We start from the raw sequence: 20,220 nt of genomic DNA on the forward strand, positions 1-20,220 counted from the left end.
TCTTGGCGGTATGAAACAACTGAGATATCTAGCGATAACCAATCAAACACCATTCGATCACCAGGAAGACAATCATGACAATCTCTTTAGGGAATATAGAAACGGTCTGACCGGTAAAGTCTTTCTCAAGGATATCGATGCTATCGGACACAATCTTCACACTCTCAAGCTTAAAGGTCGGACGATGCCACCCGATCTACTCGGTCGGAACACTCTTGAGACAATGGTTAATCTCCGTACACTATCGATTCATAGCAACGTAAAGATGGATACCGATTATCTAGGTTTGTTATTGAAATCGTTTAGACTGAAGAAACTCTCTATTCACATGGATGAGCGACTACTCATTGGCTTTCTTCATTACAACAAGAACGTTCGACACCTGAAAGCACGTAGATTGAATTTCTTTGATTTCAAACTGGTCTATTCAACTTTCGAGAGAGCTTTGACAATACCCAAAGATATAACAATGTTCTTCAGAGACGCCTTAATAAGAGGTGATCAGGAATTAGCATATCCACTGCCAATAGCTTTTAAGAACTCCAAAGACTGTATCATATCCTACCGAACAGAACATGAAAACAAACTAGACAAACTATACAATCTTTTAATGTTTATTCCAATTCCAATGTCAATACTTGAATCTATTGGTACAGAGCAAATGGTTCTACATTAAACAATATTTAAATTAGATAAATAGAAAACATTTTTTTTATACTATTAATATTAATCACTAATCATTATAAAAAAGCAATCATTGGTCAATATGTATAAATAGAATGTTTAATTAATACTGTTTTTCAAGAGAATAAATCAATTCTTTTATTGTTATTACAAATGATTATTAATAGTTAATTTTTGTTTTGCTTTGTTTTGTTTAATTTTGTTTTGTTTTGTTTAGTTTTGTTTTGTTAATATTATTGATTGTTTAGATCTTGTCCAATGCTTGTGAAAGATCAGCAATCAAATCGTTAACATCTTCAATACCAACTGACAAACGAATCAAAGTATCGGTAATACCCAACTTGATTCTCTCCTCCAATGGTACAGAAGCATGAGTCATCAATGATCTGGAAATAATTAATAGAATGATTATTATTAGTAATTTGAAAAAACATTTGAACTTGATGATGATGGTAATTCAAATTTGAAATGTTTCAACTTACGGTAATTCAACCAAACTTTCAACACCACCCAAACTTTCGGCCAATGCGAATACCTTGAGGTTCTCCAAGATCTTCTTTGATTCGTCGAGTCCACCCTTGCAGAAGAAAACGACCATACCACCGTAACCCTTCATTTGACGCTTGCAAATCTCGTGTTGTGGATGCGATGGCAAACCTGGGTAGATGACACGATCGACCTTTGGATGTGACTCTAGGAATTTGCAGACGGCGAAAGCGTTCTTCTCGTGCTCTCTCATTCTGACGTGGAGAGTCTTGATACCACGAATGGCGAGGAAACAATCGAATGGCGATGGCACGGCACCGATTGAGTTTTGGAGGAATTTGAGCTTGGCGTAGAGTGCCTCGTCGTTGGTTGCCAGACATCCCATGACGACGTCAGAGTGACCGTTGATATACTTGGTGATGGAGTGCATGACGATGTCGGCACCCAAGTCCAATGGATTCTGGAAGTATGGCGACATGAAGGTGTTGTCGACCACCAAGATGGCGTTCTTGCTGTGTACAAAGTCGGCGACCAACTTGATGTCGGCGACCTTCAACAATGGATTGGTTGGAGTCTCCAACCATACCAACTTGGTCTTCTCTGTGAAAGCGGCAGCCAATTGATCCAAATTGGACATATCGACGAAACTGAACTTCATACCAAAGTTGGCGGCAACACGTGACATGTAACGTCTGGTTCCACCGTAGACGTCATCGACAGAGATAACCTCGTCACCCGATTGGAGTGAGTTGATAATGGTAGTCAAAGTAGCCAAACCACTTGCAAATGTTAAAGCATACTTGGCATTCTCTGCAGCTGCCAAACATTCCTCCAAAGCTTTTCTAGTTGGATTACCTGATCTTGAGTAATCATATCCCTAAACAATAGTAATAGTAATAACAATAATTATATATTAGTTTTGATCTTTTCTCTCTCTCTCTCTCTCTCTCTCTTTGAATATTAGTAATATACATACACCTGGCAATACATTTGGTGATGGTTGCAAGAAAGTGGTTGACAAAGAAATTGGGAGGATGACAGCGCCTGAAGTTGGTTCAGCTGGTTGACCAGCATGAATAACCTTTGTTCCGATTCTATAGTTATTGGCCATCTTTATTTATATGTATATATATATGTGTAAATGTTAAATATGTAAAATATGTAATTTTAAATTTGTTTAATTGATGATATTATTGGTGGTTTTTGAATGATATTTTTTTTGTTTAAAACAAATTTGTTGTCAAAAATATTGGCATAGAAATCAACGCTTATAATATGCTGAACTAGTAAAAAAAAAAAAAAGTAAAATAAAAAATTGGGAAAACAGATGATTCTCATTCGATTAGAGAATACTTCTTTTACCTCAGCACAACACAATCCCAAAAAAAGAAAATTAAAAATAATTTTTCTTTTTTTTCTTTTTTTTTTTTTTCTTTTTTGTTTTTATAATCTGATCTTATCTTTCTTTCTTTTAATTAATAAAATATTCTGGAATGGAAACTGGGGAATTCAATTCGTTTTAAGACATCTGGTCACAATAATAATTGTTACCATCAACTTTTATTTTAAAAACAAAATATGTTGTTTTTAAAAAGAAATATCATAACTATGCAAAAAAAAAAAAAAAAAAATGAAAAATGAAAATGAATGAAAAGTAATTTGAAAAAAATACAAAAGAAATAATATATTCATTTAAAAAATGACAGAAGTAGATATTACTACTAATAATAATAATACATCTACAAATGATGATGTAAATAATAATAATAATGATAACAATGTAGAAGATAGTAATAATAGTGTAAATAGTAAAAAACAAGATTCATCGAATAATGTTAATGTCACCACTGGTGAAATAGAACAACAACAACAACAACAACAACACCCAGTAGAACAAACACATAACAATATATTAACATCACAACAAGCATTGCAATTGGAGATGAATGAAGTAAGCAATGAAATGAATAAAGCTATTCCACAGCTAACAGAGGGTATCTTGCTAATGACAAAGATCCCTCTCGACGCACTCACTATGAAACTATTGGAGTTACAAAAAGAACAGACTGCACTACTCTCACTGATGTCAAGTGAGAATCAAAAACTACAAAGTGTTAAGGGTGTAGATATTATTTTTGAAAATGTAAGTGTGCATTTCAGCCAGCCAGCAATCAATTGAATTATTATAAATGTATAGAATATCATTATATTTATATCATTAGTATCAGTCAGTTCATTATCTAGATAGAATGAGCTAAATATAATGATATTTTTATATATTTATTCATCATTTTTGAAATCTGTATCTTATCATCTAATTATCATAAAATATAATGATTTTTATATTATCGTTATTCTTTCTTTTTTTTTTTTTTTTTTTTTTAGTTTTAAGAAGATCAATGAATATCTATTAAAAGTTCAGACAATGAAGAAAGAGATGTCGAATGTCAAGGAGAGAATGACTAAACTTCAAAAGAGAGCAGTCAACTTGAAGGAAAAGAAACAACAGCATATCAATAATTTAAATGAGCGTGTCGAAAAAGCATTGCAAAGAGAGAGAGATCTCACTGTAAAACCATCACCACAACTTGTACAACAGCAGCAACAACAACAACTTCAACCACAAAAGTCTAAAGAATCTTTAAACACGAATGTTAATTTATAAATAAATATATTATTATTAGTTTGACAAACAAACTTGGCTTGACTTTGAAGTTTCTACTTTAAATAATAACGTTATTTAAAATGCATTGCAAAATAACTTTTATTCAACAACTTTTCAAAAAAACAAAAATAAAAACCGTCAGATTTTTATTTTTGGGTGTTTCATCTCAAAAAGTCTTTGAATCAAGTTTCTGTTTTGGGGGTGAATTATTTCGAAATTAGTTGAAAAAAATAGAATCACAGAAAAAAATGATTGATTATGAAACAACAGATTTTTGAAAATAGCACAGATCAAAATAAAAACAAAATTTTAAAAAAAAAAAGAACTGTTGTTCACACACGATCCGATATGTTATTAATAATAATTAATATAATTTTATTAAATTAAAAAAAAAATAAAATTTATTTAGTATTATTGGTTTTACAATATATATGGTCATTCACTGTTTTTGTTGAGATAGCATATTTACCATACTCAAATTCTACTGTCACAGTGTTAAAAAGTGAGTTGATTTTAAAGCTAATTGATTCAACCACAAATCTTGCAGCAACTCCTGATTTAAGGGTATCTCTGAACCACCAGTCGTTGGTAATCAATTTTGGATACTTGAAACTTCTCTCTCCATTTGGGTCAAGTAGAGTGCACTTGTAGTGATGTATAATAACTGACATTTTGGTATCAAAAGAAATAGACGGAGCTACTTGAGGTGAATGAGAAAGTTGTGAAATGAATTGCATAGGAGATGTTTCAAAGCCATCTTTAGTCACACCAGTGATTGTTTTGTATGAACTAAATTTGACTTTTCCATCTGTCACTATTCCTTTTCTTTTTCTACCTCTGGTATGATATAGTTCAGTCGCTACTGGGGAAGTTGGTCCACCTGTAGTCAGAGCGTTTGGCACAGCTTCAATATGGGTTGTTGTACTAACGGTTCTTGGATTTGACCCAACTGGTGTAGGTGGATTTAACTCGGTCGTTGTTGGCTCTCGACCTCTTGATCCTGGACTGAGTCTTCTATTAGTGTATTTTTTGGCATAACTGTTCTCACCTACTTGATTGTTTGATAAAGTAAAAGATCTATTTCTTTAAAATAAAATAAATAAAATAAATTGTATTTATTAATAAATTACAATTCAATGAATGTGATTCACAACAAATTTTAATTATTAATTTATTTTTGTCATCTTTTTGTTATAAATATTTATAAATATAAGTATTTTGGAATAAACTTATGTCATTCTCTTAAACTATAGTGAAAAAAAATAAAATAAAATAAAAATAAAAAAACAATTAAAATTGATTGATTGGAAGATTTTTGTTGATGTTTAAATAAATCAAAAGTGTGAGTGGGGTTCAAAAATGGGCCAAGGTTACCTGTTTTTGTTTTGTAAAAATTTTTATTTTTGTATTGTTGATTGTTCTTTGATTTTTGAAAACAAAATAAATAATAATATTGATACTATTTCATTATTTATTTTCTATAGATTTAATTGTATTACAAAATATTTTTTAAGAGAAAAATCAACTATTTTAAAAAATAAAAATGCTGTTGAGGAATAAATATTCCATAGTAGTTTTATGTGCTTTTTTAATAACGGTTGGCTTTATATTGTTTGATAGCTACCAATTGGAATTGGTGCCAAGCAATAATAATAAAGAGAATCGTGATGTAACAATTGGATCGGTAGAGGAAGAGGAATTCGAAAGTACAGAGGAAGAATTCGAAGAACCGGAGGTAACAGATCCACCACCCACAACAAAACCACCACTGCCGACCACACAGAGCGGTCCTTATATTACTTTTGTTCTTTTGACTGCCGACGGTTTCAAAGAGACAAGAACCAAAGCTATCAGAGAAACATGGGCAAAGCGAGCGGTTGCCAAAGGTTGGAGAGTGTTCTATTACTCAGAAACCGATATGGGTTCACCAAACGACACTATCCCAACACTCGAAGAAGATAAATCAGGATATGGTAACGACAAGAAACAATGGAGAGCATGGGGACATGCCAACAACGAACAAGTACAATCCACTTGGTACATCAAAGTTGATGACGATGCATACCTCCACGTCGATCGTCTTGAAAAAACTCTAGCAAAATTAGACCCTGAAGGTGTCAAAGTTTACGGTAGATGTAAGTAGATCAACTATTACAATTGTCAGCAGACAATCATTCAATCAATCAATATAATATCAGAAATTGATTTATTAACAAATGGTTATTAACTTTTTTTTTTTTTTTTTAGGTGATAATTTTACATGGGAACCAAAACCATTTTGTGATGGTGGATCGGCTATTATTTTAACAAGAGGTGCTTTAGCAGCAATGATGAAATGGTATTATGAAGGAAAATGTAAAGATACAGGTCATAATGATTTAAGTACTTCATGGTGTTTTGTTGATAATGGTGCTTATCTTACACCAATTCCAGGTTTACATGGTGAGCCACCAGCCAACTGGCATGAATTATCCACAGATATTACATGGCATCATCTTGATCCAGATGGAGTTCGAAGAGTGGATAATATATTTTATTATAAATAAATCTTTGATAATAATAATATACAATTTATAATATTACAATTATCATCAAGTACAACACTTAGGTTTTCATGTAGAAACCCCTCGAAGAAAAAAAAAAAGTTAAATAAAAATTGGATTTTTTATTTTAATCAATAAATATTCAGAACAACCAAGTTTTAATTCAATTTTTTCTACTCCCCAAGAACAAAAAAGAAAAAAATAAATTGTCAAATAAATAAATACCAAAAAGTGATAGATTGTATTAAAAGTTAATTATCATTTACGTTTATTGGTAGAATTTTTTGAAAAATGAAATTGTTGAATTATTACTATCAGATGTATAAATTTCTAAAACTTGGTTAGATGAGCATAGATTTTCATGTGGTATAGTATCAGTACAATCATCATTGTAAGTAACATTTGGCAAGTTTGTTTGTAAATTGGCAGGTAATCCATGTGTCGATGTTCTAACTCTTTTTTGTTTTGCTACCATAGGTGAGTAGTGTTGGAACTTGTCGAGTTGGGCAATACTGAAGGTGTTAAGTCAGGTCTGAAGCATTTGAAGAAGAGTTTGGTACAGGTATAGCAGTTAGAGCAGGAGTAACAGATAACGCCAGTGTTAATATCGGTGACTATCAGGCTCTTACGTTTCTCGGCATATGCTAAATTCCGATTGACGCATTAGAATATACCTTGTCACAGTTGTTGACTCTGTTCGTAAAATGCTATGGTTGGTCGCGACCAGTATCAAGATCACAAGACAAGGAGAAGAGCGATCTCTCTGACCACCAATGGTGTTTGATGAGCCTTGAGCCAGTGAAATCCATATATCTCCCAAGTACAAAAGAGACCATAAATGTTGAAGACAACCCTTTCTTCCTGTATAAGCCAGGAGGAGATCCACGTTTAATAACAAACCAGCCTCCAGAGTCTTGTAAAATGTTTCAGCAGCAAAATGAAAGTTTGGACAGGAAACAATAAGCTTGATGAACTTGTGCCTTTTTTCAATTCCAAAGTTTGCCAAACGCTCCAACGATCCTCCAAACCTTTCTAAGATATCACCAAGATGAGCGATGAATAAATGTAGGTAGGATATGATATTCTTATTAAAAAGAGTACAGTATTGCTTTCCAAATTCTGTTGATAATTCTAACCATTTTCATTTGTTACTATCACATCATCGCTTTTACAGATTTCAATTAGATACACAAATAGATCCCACAATTGAATAAGTTTTCTTTTCTACATCCTTGCAAATGATATATATAATGGTATTTCGACAGTTCGTCAACTTGATACACTCATCGTATCCGTACTCAAGTCTGTCTACTAGATCGGCCACCGATTCACCCTTATGGTTGGTGTAAAGTATAATGTTCAGTTTTTTTTCTGATTAGATCAACAAATTGCTTTTTGGCTCCTCTGTTGGACGACTTTGCTTGTTGGCCTTCTTAACTTCCTTGGCCTTCTTTAACACATTCTCATATTCGCTCTCCAATGCCAGATTTGCCAAAATAGACTCTCTCAGGTCGTATACTTTCTTGTACTTGACTGTTAATAAAGAATAGTTATTGTTGAAGAAAAAAAGGGGGGTTTCTGCATGTAGACCAAAATGCTGTGTAAAAATAAAATGGACAATACAAAAACAACAACAAAACAATCTATTTTATTTTTAATTTTAATATTTATTCAAATAGATTCTCTTGATCGGCAGCTTCATTATCTTCATTGATTTCAGATGAAACTTGAGTCCAGTTGTGGAAATGAGATGGACGATGTGCTTCGTCGTAGAAATTCTTTGGATAATCGAGTTTCAAACCGTAGGTCATGTTGGCAGAGTGTTTGACACCCATAAAGTTGTAATTCCAACTACCACGATCTGGAATCATGTAGAAACCTAGGAAACGGTCAGATAGCAACATTTGAACCTTTTCATAGTGAGATGGTTGGAATCCTTGGTAAGCCTGTGAGTCTTTGTTGGCCTTACCCCATTCGTATCCGGCTGGTGTAAGTTTGTAAGCGGTGAGTGTACATGGCCATGAGACAGACACCGAGATGATGATTGCTTTCTCGCCGTCCCACGATTTGTTGTCAGACATAATCTTGGAGTGAGTGATACACTCTTGAGGAGACAACTGAGGTAGTTCCGTTGGTTGAGTGTGAATCCAACCGAGTGGTTCGAGATCTTTGAGATATTCGTGCTCTGGCATCTGATTGGGAACGTTGACAAACACTGGTGTTCCCCATTGTGGAACCATTACAATACAACGGATCTCCTTGACTTGAGGATTGTCGGGTGGACTGATACCGTAGATGTAACCGGCGATTTGAGTACGTAGATCTGCGATGGTAATGAATTTCTTCAAGATGTTCTTGGGAACGACATAGGTGTAGCCTGTCTCCTTGACAAAGTCAGAGTTGACGTAGATCTGATTGGTACGCATATGCAAGTTGGTAGCAGAGATGGCACGAACACGCCAGTCTGTCTTACTGGAGAATACTTTTTGTTCGTGTGGCGATGTCGCTGTGGAAATGATTTCCTCACCGTGGATGTTGGTGGTACGAACAGTGACCGCAGTCAACTGACTGGCCTCCTGTTTCTGTTTATCGATCTCAGCGATTTGGTCTTCACGTTGTTGCGATGGAGCAGAGATCTCCATACCGAGAATGATATCTCTAATCTCTGATTGAGTGAGCGATGCAACATTGACATTGTTCTTCTTACCGAAATCGGCAAGAATCAAATCCTTGAGGGCAACTTCAACCTTGATCCACTCTTGATCGGTGAGGGTTGGCCAAATGTGATGTGGTTGGGTAATTGTGTTCTTGTCGGGTTTGAGGATGATCTTGGTTCTCTCGTTGTTGACGTGGAGCGCACGAAGAATCAAAATGAGACGTGAGAATGCAGTGTACGAAGGGATGGTGTTCAACCAATCGTCGTAGATGTTAAAGAGAACCATCTTTGGTTCTGTCGCCTTGAGAATCAAGTCACCGAACTTCTCAATCTTTAGACACGATTGGAATGGCAGTTGAAGCTCACTACCTTGGATAACGATATTGGGGAAATCGAGCAAATGAACTTCCAGTGGATCCAACATACCTTTTCTGGTGACAACGATTTGCTTTGGTTGTTCTTCTACTGGGAGCGAACGAATGAGAGCAGCAACTTCTTCTGCAGTCTTCCACTTGGCCAGCTGACCAAGACGCTTCTGACCAAGCCAGACATCGGTGTGAATGATCTTGAGGAACAACTGACCGGTTCTTGGATTAAAGATAAAAATGGCACCGTTGATTGGCTTGGTAGCAAGATTACCCTCGAATGTCTTGTGAATGGTGACACGATAGACATTGGTGTCATCGACGAACCCAGATGATCTTGTTGGAGAACAACTCACCATAGTTTTGTGACGAGAGATATGGCTCGGTTGGCTCCGAAGAGTAGAGTTGCAAACCCTTACGAATACGCTCACGCAACACATAGAGCGCAGGATTGGACTTCATAATCTTGTCCATTGCACGTTGAACCAGCGGTTTGACACCGGGGAACCAGTTACCGAAGGAACTGTAGATGTTGTATGCCAGATCGATACCGATGAGACAACCGGTCGGCGATGGATAGAAAGACATCTGATCCATGGTGTAATCGAGGAATTTGGCACGACTGTAACGCTCGATGTCGTGTGAATCAAAGTCACCCCACTTCAACTGGACGTCGAGCCAATATTGAGTGGTGGATCCGTCGTAGGTGTCACGAGTGTCCTGGAGAATCGATGGACGTGACACTTGCCATTTGTGAGCGGCACGCAACAAGATGTCGGCACACGATGAATTCATCTTGTACGACTTTCTCGGGTGAATAGCTTCTTTGTTTACGACGGCAATCTCGAGATTATCGAGTTCCTGATCAAACACCTGACACAAATCCATTACGATGGACTCATGAATCTTTTGCCAGAGATGTGCTCTGAAGATCTGAATCAACGAGATCTTGAGTGTCGGAATCTTACCGTGCATGAAAATACCGGTCAAATCCAGCTGCACTTGGAAACCAACGTAGACATTCTTACGATTGATGGTTGGTGACCACCAGAGTGTGAAACGACGATTCGGAATCTGATTCAAACCGGAACGTTGTGCATGTGTAAGTTTCTTGTATTTCATCGACTCTTCGAAACCGGATGCCTTCTCCCAGAACAGACCTTCCCAAGTTGGGAAGTAGGTTCCCTTGAAGAGTGTGTGCTCTAGGATACCTTCGACACCACCCAATGCCTGAATCATATCGGTACGGTAGTTGTTGAGATTCCACAGCTTACCGTCATGACGTTGATTGGTCCACCAGAACGGATTGGATTTGAGCACCTGGTACTGTTTCCAGTCGGTACGAACACGCCAACCTTTGTCATAGGCAAGAGTGTGTCTGCTCTTTTGGAACAGTGTATTGATACGTGGAATACCACGATCCCAACTGTCTTCGAGATCCTCGAGTGCGAGATTCTTGTTCTGTGACTTGGCTTCTTCGTATTTCAGAGCGTACTCTGCCCAGACACGTTGGGAATCCTTGATCTCTTGTTCCCATGGCTGGATATAACGGTAGAGATTTGGAATCAACTGATCCTCGTCGTGTGACATACCCGATGTGAAATGAGTGATTCCAGTGTCGGTCTGACGCGAATAACGAAGGTCGGACTGTGGAATCAAGACGTGACCCATCGACAACATACCGAGTCCACCCAGCTCCTTTGGAGTGTAAAAGACAACCGGCGGGAATCTGTTGGGCATCTTTGAGTTGAGACCGATCTTGACACGTGTCTGAATCTTGTTTTCACAACGCACCAGCATGTCGAGCATCTCACGCGTCACGACAACCGCCTCACGATAGTAAGTCATCAAACCGATCAGAGCGGTATTCCACTTGTTGACAATCTTTGTAAAGGTAGTCGATCCCGATGCCATCAAGATCATTCTGATACGATTTTCGAAACGCTCCATAGAGTCGCGATCCACACGCAAATAGGCCTGTGCGGTTCTCTCACGAGTGTTCATGTTCTGTAGACTCCAAACACTGTCCTTTGGTATCATTTGTTCGTTGGTTGCACGACACTTTGGAAGTATTCTCACTTCAAAACCAGACATGCTGAACAACAAGTTGGGATTGTCACGTGAGTAGACAGACACGAATGACTCGTCCCACTCGATAGTGGTCAACGAACGTGGAAGACGATTCTTGATGTTCCAGAAGACGGCACGACCCAAGTTGACGTCGTGTTTCATCAAACGCATACGACAATCTCTTGGCCAACATTTCTTGTTGTTGTAGCCAACGACGTTTTCATTGTTGGGATCGGGATGCTCCGACATGTACTTTTGAATCAACTCTCGCGATTCGTCCTGTGTGAATTTAAAGAGGATGTGAATACGATCGACGTTTCTTGTGTAGAGTCTGATCGGGTGGTTAGTCTCTGTCTCGACATCCTTGTAGGTCAAGAATGGATTGGGGAGATTGGGAGGACCGGCTATTTCAGCAGCACGATTCAGACCGAGAATCAAAAGATCCAACACCAATCCATAGTACTGGAAGATGAACGATGCAAACTGTAGACCACGAATCAAACCGTAGGAGTTGGTATGATTCATGTCCTTGAAGTTGATAACCACATTGTTCTTACCGGACATGTAGTCAGCGAGATTCTGGTCGACAATCAAACGAAGCAAACGATTCATCAAAGTGAGATCCATCTTCTCGTAGACTTTGCTCAGCTGTGTTTCCATCATAACGACACATTCTCCGTCGGATGTATCCCAGATGGAATCCAAGTTATTGACACCCTGGCACCACTTGTGGACGAGAACAGGGGCTGGCTCATTGTCGGATGGCTTCACCCAGTTGGGGAACAACTGACGCTTGTCCGCCTCATACCAGAGATACTGATCCAAGTAGGCATCGGTGATCTTCTCGAATGGCTCCACATCGTACACTGGAGTCAAGTGAGTGTAAAGATCCATAAATTCGATTCCAACCTCCTTGAAAGTTCGCTGTGTCAGGAGATGTCGCTTGATACGTGCGAGTGCTTCATGAGGATTCTCATAGGCTTGTTCGATGAGAACGAGTTCCTCACGTTGCGATTGATTTAGACGCGACTTGACACTGTACGCTTCCTTGAGACGCTCAAGTGCCAATGTCAAAATCTTGATGTCATGCTTGTAGCTTGTCTGTGGGAATGGAATCGATGAGAAACGACGTTGTTCAAGCCAATGGACAGTGGTGGTGTAGATGGCGACACCCTCCTCTGCAGAGACATAGGGACCGTCCTTCAAGTAGTTGTGTTGACGCTCCTGTTCCGCCTTGAGCGAAAGACGTGTCAAACGACCGAGATTCTTCTTGCAAACGGTCTTGTCGACGGTAGCACCACGACGGATACGCTCACGATTATACTGCGCCACGTTTGTCCACCAATCTGCCTTGCTCTTTACGAAACGCAGAATCATATTCTCAATGGGAATCGGTAGACCCGGAACTTTCCATGGAATATTGGCTTTCCAGCAACGCCACGACTCTGAAAGATGTTGGAGGATGATACGTGTCTTGTTCTCCTTGACGCCCTCGGGCATCATATCGAGGATATCAATGACGACGGCAGCACGCAACTTCACGTCGTGGTCAGACTCGACACGCTGCTTGGTCTGTGTCTTGACAGTGTCGTTCTGTCTACCCTCGAATTGACGCGCCAAAAGATTACCAATCCAACGCTCCAGCAGCGGAACGATTCCACGCAAGAAGAACAGCCAGACACGCCACATCGGTGCCCAGAATCCGCAACCGGGACCCTTTCCAACTGGACCAGTATTGAATCGGTAGTAGATCAGATGTTTCAAATCCTTACACATACGAATCTGTCGCATCAAACGATACTTGTAACGGAACATACCGGTGAGAAGACCGATATGCGAGAAGAGATATTGTAGACCGTCTGCCAACTGGAATGCTTCGGCAGCACCCAGACGATACTTGACATGCGTATCAACAACCAACTTGGTCATTCTCAGAATTTCACGACACAAATGGAAAGCATTACCGAAACGCGACTTCTTACGCTCCTTGGTGGTGAGTGTCTTGATTGGTTTGAGATAGAAATTGTAATCCAAATGCAAGTAGTTTAGATTCTTACGATGAATCAAGAGATTCAACATGTTGTAACCTTGTCGACATATTTGTAGACCGGCTTCGACCCAGTCGATTTCCGTCGATTGGAAGAACTTGGTTGCCTTGAGCGAGCGGAACAGGTATTTCTTGTTGAGTGATTTCGGTGGACGATGATGCAACTTGTTCAGCACGTAGCATTTGAGCAACTTTTGGTAGCTGACACGTACTTTCACCGGGTGTCCAGGTGGGCAGTGCTCCTTGTACCAAGTCTGCACCAATGGGATATCTTGAGCACGACGAGTCAATCCCGAGCGTTGATTGAATGGTTTCGGTGCCCAATACAACTGGATTCCAGCTGGTGTTGTCTCTGTATCGAGCTCTGTCTCCTGGAGGAATGGATCGACTTGTTCTGGAAGCGCGAAATCGTCGTCCTCATCGCCATACGCTGTTTGTGGCTGCGACTTGTCCAGTTTGTACGAGGGAATGGGGTGGAGCAGTACCGGATCGAAATAGAATCCCGGAAGATCGGGATCTGTCGATTTGGCATAGCAGATATTCGGTGCGTGATAGAATGGGATGGCTACCTTACGTGGACGATTATTATAGAGATAGGGGAAAGCTACCTTGTATTCCGTACGAATCTTGTGACGAATGATAATCTTATTGATATCGTTGAACTCATTCCAGTCCTCGTCGTCATCCTCCATATCACGGAACAACGGCTCAAACTTTGGACCACCTGGAATCGCCATATTCAACGCCTTGGCAGTGAAGAACGACTTGTCATCAAACAAATAGAAATAGTTGTTATCAGTCAAATCCGACAACAAAGGTGATGCCAATCTCAACAAATTCGATAAGATAGGTAAATCCAATTTCCATTTCCTAATAAATAATAGTCAAGAAGAAAGAGTTAAGTAAAGTTAGTAAATGATGATGATGATGATGATAAACATATTTGACAAGTTAAACAAACAAAACAAAAACTTACTTATAAGATGGACCATTTACATATTTGGTGTTGGATAATGGCTTGGAATCGTAGAACCAATCGATGACGGCGGCATCTTCAGTCTCGTCGAGATCCATCTGAATGGAATACTCGACTTCTTCGTCGAGGATGTTCTCAGAGTAGTCGAGGGGTGGCTCTTCGTCGTCGAACAACGGGAATTTGATACGTTTGAAATGCTTACGATCACGTTTCTCACGCTTCATCGTCACCCACATACTACCCCACTGTGCAGTGTAGACCGGCTCGATCACCAGCGGTATCTCATTGACGAATGTGATGGCACCGGTGATGTGATAGAGCACCTTTACGTTGCGAACCTGTTCCCATGGCATCGGCATGTTCTCGAGCAGCTTGAACACTGCATGCGGCATATACTTGAGCGCACCGAGATAGACACGTTTGTCGTGTCGGAACTTCTTGCTCGACATATCACCGTGATCCTTGATGATCTTTCTCAGATGCTCTGGTGGCATATCTTCTTTCTGTGGTTCGACATATCCAAACTTTCGTTTATCACTATATCTTTTATTATTTAATTGTTTCCATTTCTTGGCTATAAATAAATTAGTAAAAAAAAAAAAAAATTTAAAAAGTAGTTAGTAATCATATGTTATGTTTTAAAACTATATTAATATTAATACCTTACCTTTTTCTTGTAATTTATCAACATCTGACATTTCTGTTAGTTGTATTTTAAATTGAGTTTATTATTAAACTCTATATTTTATATATCGACTATATCTTGTTTGTTCTTTCTGTTTTTTTCTTTCTGTTTTTTTTTTTATATACTACTACTAATACTACTAATATACATATAATATTTGAAATATGATTGTTATGTTATGATATCTGTTCTGTTCGATTCAATGATAATGATTGATGATATCGAGTTTGTTTATTGTTCTATAAGTTTACTAGTATTGTTTAGATATTGTTTATCTTTTATATTATAATTTTAATTCCAAATAACTAAAGTTTGATTTGGTCGGTTGAATCAAAAACTAAACACCAGTAAACTCACTAATAAACGAAACAAATAAACATTCAATAAATGAACTTAAGAGTTTGATCGAAAAAATGATATTCTTTTTTTCTTATCAGAGTCAAAAAAAAAAAACTTGAAAATTTTTAAAACTCATTGTCGAATTTTTAACAGCTACAACAAAAAGAGATAAAGATAACAATTGTTTGATTCAATCAAGTAATTTTTTGATTAAATATATTATCCTTTAACACTTTATAACAAGACAAATAGTAATAGAAAATATTTCAATTTCAAAAAAAAGAAAAAACAAATTCATGACGAACTTTTGTAATTTTTTTGAGAATATATAAATATAAATAAAGTTAGTTTGAAATAGCAAAATAGGTAAAAGTAGTAAAGATATTAACTATTTTTAGGAAATAGTAGTTGTTATCTCTTGTTTGTTTTGTTAATCTTTATAATTGCATATCATTTTTTATATTTGTTTCAAAAATGTTGAAGTTTTTAATTTTTTTTAAAAATAGATCTCTAAAAAAAATACTTGTAAAATTTGAAGATTTGGAATTGGTCTGAAAACAGTTCAATGCCTACAATGAAAACGGAATTAAAAGTGTTTTTTTTTTATCCACCCAAGCATAAAACTCACCCAATATTGATATCAAAGTTGGCATTCTCTTTTTAGAGAATGCAAGATAACTGTTTTTGAGGACTGACCAAACAAAACATTCACTATTTTATTTTATTTTTAAAATTAATTTTTATTTTATTTTAATTTGATTGGTAATAATATCAATTGAGTCTTCTTTTATTATTTATATATTTAAATATAAATATTCACTGACTTTAGATAGCCTATTAATAAGTTATTATTAAAACATAAAACAAAACAAAACAAAATGGGTGGTGGATCATCGAAATTAAGTAAACACGATATTGAATATCTATCTCAACAGACATGTCTTTCAAAGGATGAAGTTGGAAAGTTGTTCCAAGAGTTCAAGGTAATAATGATAGCAAGCAATGTGTTATTAATTCAATTTCAAATTAACTTTTCTTTTTATTATTATTATTATTATTTAATTAATTAGAAATATGATACTGATGGTAATGGTTCACTTGATAGAAATGGTTGGTATTTTTACAATTTAGATTGGTTTGATTTTGATTTTGATTTGTTTTGATATTTAATATTTACATGTTATGCTTTTTTTTTTGTTGTTGTTGTTGTTGATAGAGTTTATTGCATTCTTCAAGAAGAGAATGCCAAGTTATCCATCGGATCAGTTGGTTTCACTGTTTGAGGAATTCGATAGCGATAAAAGCGGTACAATCGATTTCAAGGAGCTGACTGTTGCCATGTCGGTGATTGGTAAGGGTACCGCCGAGGACAAGTTGGGATTGCTCTTTGATATCTACGACAAGGACAACTCTGGAACACTCGAGAAGAACGAAGTCGACCAGATCATAACATTGATGGTCGGTGTCGGAAAGTCACTAGGAAAGCCAGAACGTGACGTCAGCGTGTTCGTGCGTAAACTCTTTGAGAAACTCGACGTCGACAAGAACCAAATGATTAGCAGAGCAGAGTGGATTCAACAAGGTTCATCATCACCATCCCTTCTTCTTCTACTTGGTATCAACAATGAATATCAACCTTGAAGCGGGCAGCCAGCCAGTCAGCAAGCGCAAGGTTAAATTAAGCCAAACCCAACCATCTCCAAAACCAAAACCAAAACCAAACCAAAACCATATGGGCAGCATGACCATTGTTTAAAATTATTTATATTATATTTACATTTTTATAAAATAAATTTTGTTGATATATTAATATGTAACTAACTCTTATCTTAGAGTGTATTTTCATTTGCTTCCCATTCTTCAACTAATATTGATATCAAGTCGGGTAGTGGTACTCGTTTTGAAAATACACCATTCTTATTGAGAAGTTCATCGATCACTTGAATGGCATCTACATTTCTTATATCGTTGGCAGTGTTGTTTCTGTTATTAGTTGTACTACTATTATTATTACTACTGATATCACCATTGATATCATTACTATTATTATTATTGTTATTATTATTGACTGTTGCTGTTATTCCTTTATTCTTATTCTTACTCTTCCATTTATCATTAACTAATTTATAATTCTCAACACCTAATGTTAATTGATTGATTGTTTGATTGATTAGTTATTTCAAATCTCATTCTAACTATATATTCTATTCTAATGTAATCTAATGTAATCTATACACACCTTCATTTACCCAATTCTTAAACTTCTCAGATGGATCAAAACTGTAATTGTACTCTATATCGTTGGTATTACAATCGACCTTTGTAACTTTGATACCAATATTCATCATCGTATTATTATTAAAACCTGAACTACTATTGACAACAGAGTTATTTGAGGTAGTACTATTTGAGGTAGATGTCATTCTTTTGGTCTTATAATTTCAAATAGAACTGAATGCAAATGATTAATTTTTTTTGTTAAACTTTTTTTTTTTTTTAATTTTAATTTTTTGAAAAACAAATTGTGTTATGTGTTTATTTATATGTCGTCTATCATGAAAAAATCACTAAAGAAATGAAATATTATTATAGGAATATATATATATTTAAAGGATTTTGTTTCGATGATATACCATTTTCATTGTTGTTTATTATAAAATTTACAATCCCATAAAAAAGTGTTCCAAAATTTTTGCAATAAGCAAAGGTTTTACACTGAAAACAGTACATCGTAAAAAATCCTTTTTTGAATTTTATTGTGAAATGAGACTTATTTCATTTTGCTTTTATCATTAAAGTAAGATAAAATATTAGAAATTATGCTGGCTAACGCTATTGGTATTACCAATGGATCGTTTTTCAGCGCGCTTATCTAATGAAATTATATTAAATTACAACAAATAAAAAAATAAACTAAAAATAAAAATAACATAATACATTTTTCATTAATTTTAATATGATTGTGTACATTTTTCACAGGTATTTTCTAATATATCTACTTTATTCAATTCACCATATTGCACATCACCATCTTCTTCATTGAGATTCAAAATGAAAACAATGATAATAATAGTATTAGGTATTGTCAATAAATAAATCTTAATAAACAAAAAAAAAAGATATAATAAAGAAAAAATAAATAATTATTTAAAACAACGATATTTATTTCGGTATTGGAAATATCGTCGCGTCGTTGTTGTATTAACGAATAAATTTTTTATACTTGGAGATCTCCTATTTTAAATTAAATTATTGGTTTTGTGACTGGTTGTACAAAAATTCAATCTTATCTTAACGATGTTGGAGTTATCGTGATTGGGTATGAAAAAAAAACAATAACAACATTTTGACCAATTAATTAAATTAAACACGTTTAATTTTGTAAACAAAAAGATTTAAAAAGTAGTACTATTTTTTACATTTAATGTTATTTAAAACTATTATTAGAAGAAAAGATTAACTTATTTTTAGAAGTATAAGTAGAAGAAGAAGTAGAAGAAGTAGAAGAAGAAGAGAACTTATATAGATATAAACAAAAAAATAGAAATAAAGAAAGAATGGGTATTTATTATGAGGATAATAATATATTTTATCAAGAAGGTAATATTCCTGTAGTGTATGTATTGCTATTATTATTATTATCAACAGTTTAAAACTCTATAGAAATATAACATTAACAATTTGTTAATTATATATATATTATTATTATTAGTATGACATTTCCACATAGTGGTCTTAGTTTGATAGATGGTGTTGAAGTCAGAAAGAAAGGGATTATAGATGGCGATTGTTTCACCGATTTATTTGCAAACTATATGGTGCAGATGTTCAATTGTATTGGTTGCAACTGTTGTATGAAAGATGTAGATAATTGCGGTGGTTGTACAGATGCGACTGCTTGCTGCTGTGACAGCGTTGCAGGCATACCCGACTACAATACATTCGAGTTCAACTCACAGTGCTTGCGACCATTCATCATCTACTCAAAGATCGATCGTAAGCACTGTGATTTCAATCGCGCCAAGGAGGTGGCATACGAAGATCAGCGATTGGCCGATATCTACGACCAGTATCACCGTACGATCAACGAGTTTGTTTCCAAGGCAACCAAGCTGGTTGGTGGTGATCACACTCGTGTTCTGCTGATGGACATGCATGGCCAGTCGGATTTACGCGGTCATATTCTCAGAGGAACACGTAATCTCAAGACGGTGCAACCGATGCTGAAGCGATTCGGAGTGCAATCGCTGATCGGCGAGCACAGTCTGCTCGGTTACATTCACAATCGTGGCATTCCCGTGTTTCCAACACTGGTGCCACTGGAATACGACAACAACCAAAAGCCAATAGAATCACCGAAATCCTCAAAGCTACAGCTCGATCCATACCTGGAGCATCCACACTACAGCGGTGGTTACACAGTTCACAATTACTCACAGAAACAACCAATCAATTGTATACAACTTGAATTTGGATTTAATTTGCGAAACAAAGATGATCAACGAATGAAAGCTGCCAAAATAGTTAGAGATGCTGTTTTCGAATTTTATAATCATTATTTAAAGAATGAAAAAGAGTAGTAAAGTATTATTTCCTTTTTTCTTTTCTAATTTCTTTACAAAGTCTATCTTTAATAAATAAATTTTATTTAAAATGTAACAATTATTATAGTTCTATAATTTAGTTATTAGTTATTAGTTATTA

The 20,220-nt window shown here is 36.1% G+C and overlaps 10 protein-coding genes across 10 annotated transcripts; 5 read left to right on the top strand and 5 right to left on the bottom strand.

Annotated features, from left to right (window-relative positions):
* Positions 1 to 184: 184 nt before the first annotated feature.
* Positions 185 to 676, top strand: PPL_06757 (uncharacterized protein; the record flags this gene model as incomplete). Its single annotated transcript, XM_020577608.1, has 2 exons — positions 185 to 284; positions 498 to 676. The coding sequence occupies 2 exons, from the start codon at positions 185 to 187 to the stop codon at positions 674 to 676; spliced, it is 279 nt and encodes a 92-aa protein (XP_020432056.1).
* Positions 677 to 928: 252 nt separating this feature from the next.
* On the bottom strand, positions 929 to 2,281 carry cysA (trans-sulfuration enzyme family protein; the record flags this gene model as incomplete). Its single annotated transcript, XM_020577609.1, has 3 exons — positions 929 to 1,070; positions 1,167 to 2,047; positions 2,147 to 2,281. The coding sequence occupies 3 exons, from the start codon at positions 2,279 to 2,281 to the stop codon at positions 929 to 931; spliced, it is 1,158 nt and encodes a 385-aa protein (XP_020432057.1).
* Positions 2,282 to 2,869: 588 nt separating this feature from the next.
* On the top strand, positions 2,870 to 3,914 carry PPL_06759 (snapin/pallidin family protein; the record flags this gene model as incomplete). The annotated part of the gene is made up of 3 exons (XM_020577610.1): positions 2,870 to 3,313; positions 3,563 to 3,823; positions 3,855 to 3,914. The coding sequence occupies 3 exons, from the start codon at positions 2,870 to 2,872 to the stop codon at positions 3,912 to 3,914; spliced, it is 765 nt and encodes a 254-aa protein (XP_020432058.1).
* A 322-nt stretch (positions 3,915 to 4,236) lies between these two features.
* Positions 4,237 to 5,404, bottom strand: PPL_06760 (uncharacterized protein; the record flags this gene model as incomplete). Its single annotated transcript, XM_020577611.1, has 3 exons — positions 4,237 to 4,849; positions 4,888 to 4,918; positions 5,383 to 5,404. The coding sequence occupies 3 exons, from the start codon at positions 5,402 to 5,404 to the stop codon at positions 4,237 to 4,239; spliced, it is 666 nt and encodes a 221-aa protein (XP_020432059.1).
* A 349-nt stretch (positions 5,405 to 5,753) lies between these two features.
* Positions 5,754 to 6,381, top strand: PPL_06761 (uncharacterized protein; the record flags this gene model as incomplete). Its single annotated transcript, XM_020577612.1, has 2 exons — positions 5,754 to 5,970; positions 6,083 to 6,381. The coding sequence occupies 2 exons, from the start codon at positions 5,754 to 5,756 to the stop codon at positions 6,379 to 6,381; spliced, it is 516 nt and encodes a 171-aa protein (XP_020432060.1).
* Positions 6,382 to 6,646: 265 nt separating this feature from the next.
* Positions 6,647 to 6,853, bottom strand: PPL_06762 (uncharacterized protein; the record flags this gene model as incomplete). Its single annotated transcript, XM_020577613.1, has 1 exon — positions 6,647 to 6,853. One exon carries the CDS (start codon positions 6,851 to 6,853, stop codon positions 6,647 to 6,649), a length of 207 nt encoding a protein of 68 aa, XP_020432061.1.
* Positions 6,854 to 8,045: 1,192 nt separating this feature from the next.
* On the bottom strand, positions 8,046 to 15,190 carry prpf8 (pre-mRNA processing factor 8; the record flags this gene model as incomplete). Its single annotated transcript, XM_020577614.1, has 6 exons — positions 8,046 to 9,735; positions 9,809 to 10,220; positions 10,368 to 14,386; positions 14,493 to 14,729; positions 14,889 to 15,066; positions 15,160 to 15,190. 6 exons carry the CDS (start codon positions 15,188 to 15,190, stop codon positions 8,046 to 8,048), a joined length of 6,567 nt encoding a protein of 2,188 aa, XP_020432062.1.
* A 1,204-nt stretch (positions 15,191 to 16,394) lies between these two features.
* On the top strand, positions 16,395 to 17,157 carry cbpM (EF-hand domain-containing protein; the record flags this gene model as incomplete). The annotated part of the gene is made up of 3 exons (XM_020577615.1): positions 16,395 to 16,499; positions 16,587 to 16,626; positions 16,733 to 17,157. 3 exons carry the CDS (start codon positions 16,395 to 16,397, stop codon positions 17,155 to 17,157), a joined length of 570 nt encoding a protein of 189 aa, XP_020432063.1.
* Positions 17,158 to 17,345: 188 nt separating this feature from the next.
* PPL_06765 (uncharacterized protein) lies at positions 17,346 to 17,939 on the bottom strand (the record flags this gene model as incomplete). Its single annotated transcript, XM_020577616.1, has 2 exons — positions 17,346 to 17,656; positions 17,756 to 17,939. 2 exons carry the CDS (start codon positions 17,937 to 17,939, stop codon positions 17,346 to 17,348), a joined length of 495 nt encoding a protein of 164 aa, XP_020432064.1.
* Positions 17,940 to 19,073: 1,134 nt separating this feature from the next.
* Positions 19,074 to 19,984, top strand: PPL_06766 (uncharacterized protein; the record flags this gene model as incomplete). Its single annotated transcript, XM_020577617.1, has 3 exons — positions 19,074 to 19,132; positions 19,229 to 19,606; positions 19,756 to 19,984. The coding sequence occupies 3 exons, from the start codon at positions 19,074 to 19,076 to the stop codon at positions 19,982 to 19,984; spliced, it is 666 nt and encodes a 221-aa protein (XP_020432065.1).
* Positions 19,985 to 20,220: the final 236 nt, after the last annotated feature.

The sequence above is a fragment of the Heterostelium album genome (genome assembly GCF_000004825.1).
Source record: "Heterostelium album PN500 unplaced genomic scaffold PPL_scaffold6, whole genome shotgun sequence".
Classification (NCBI taxonomy): Eukaryota; Evosea; class Eumycetozoa; order Acytosteliales; family Acytosteliaceae; genus Heterostelium; species Heterostelium album.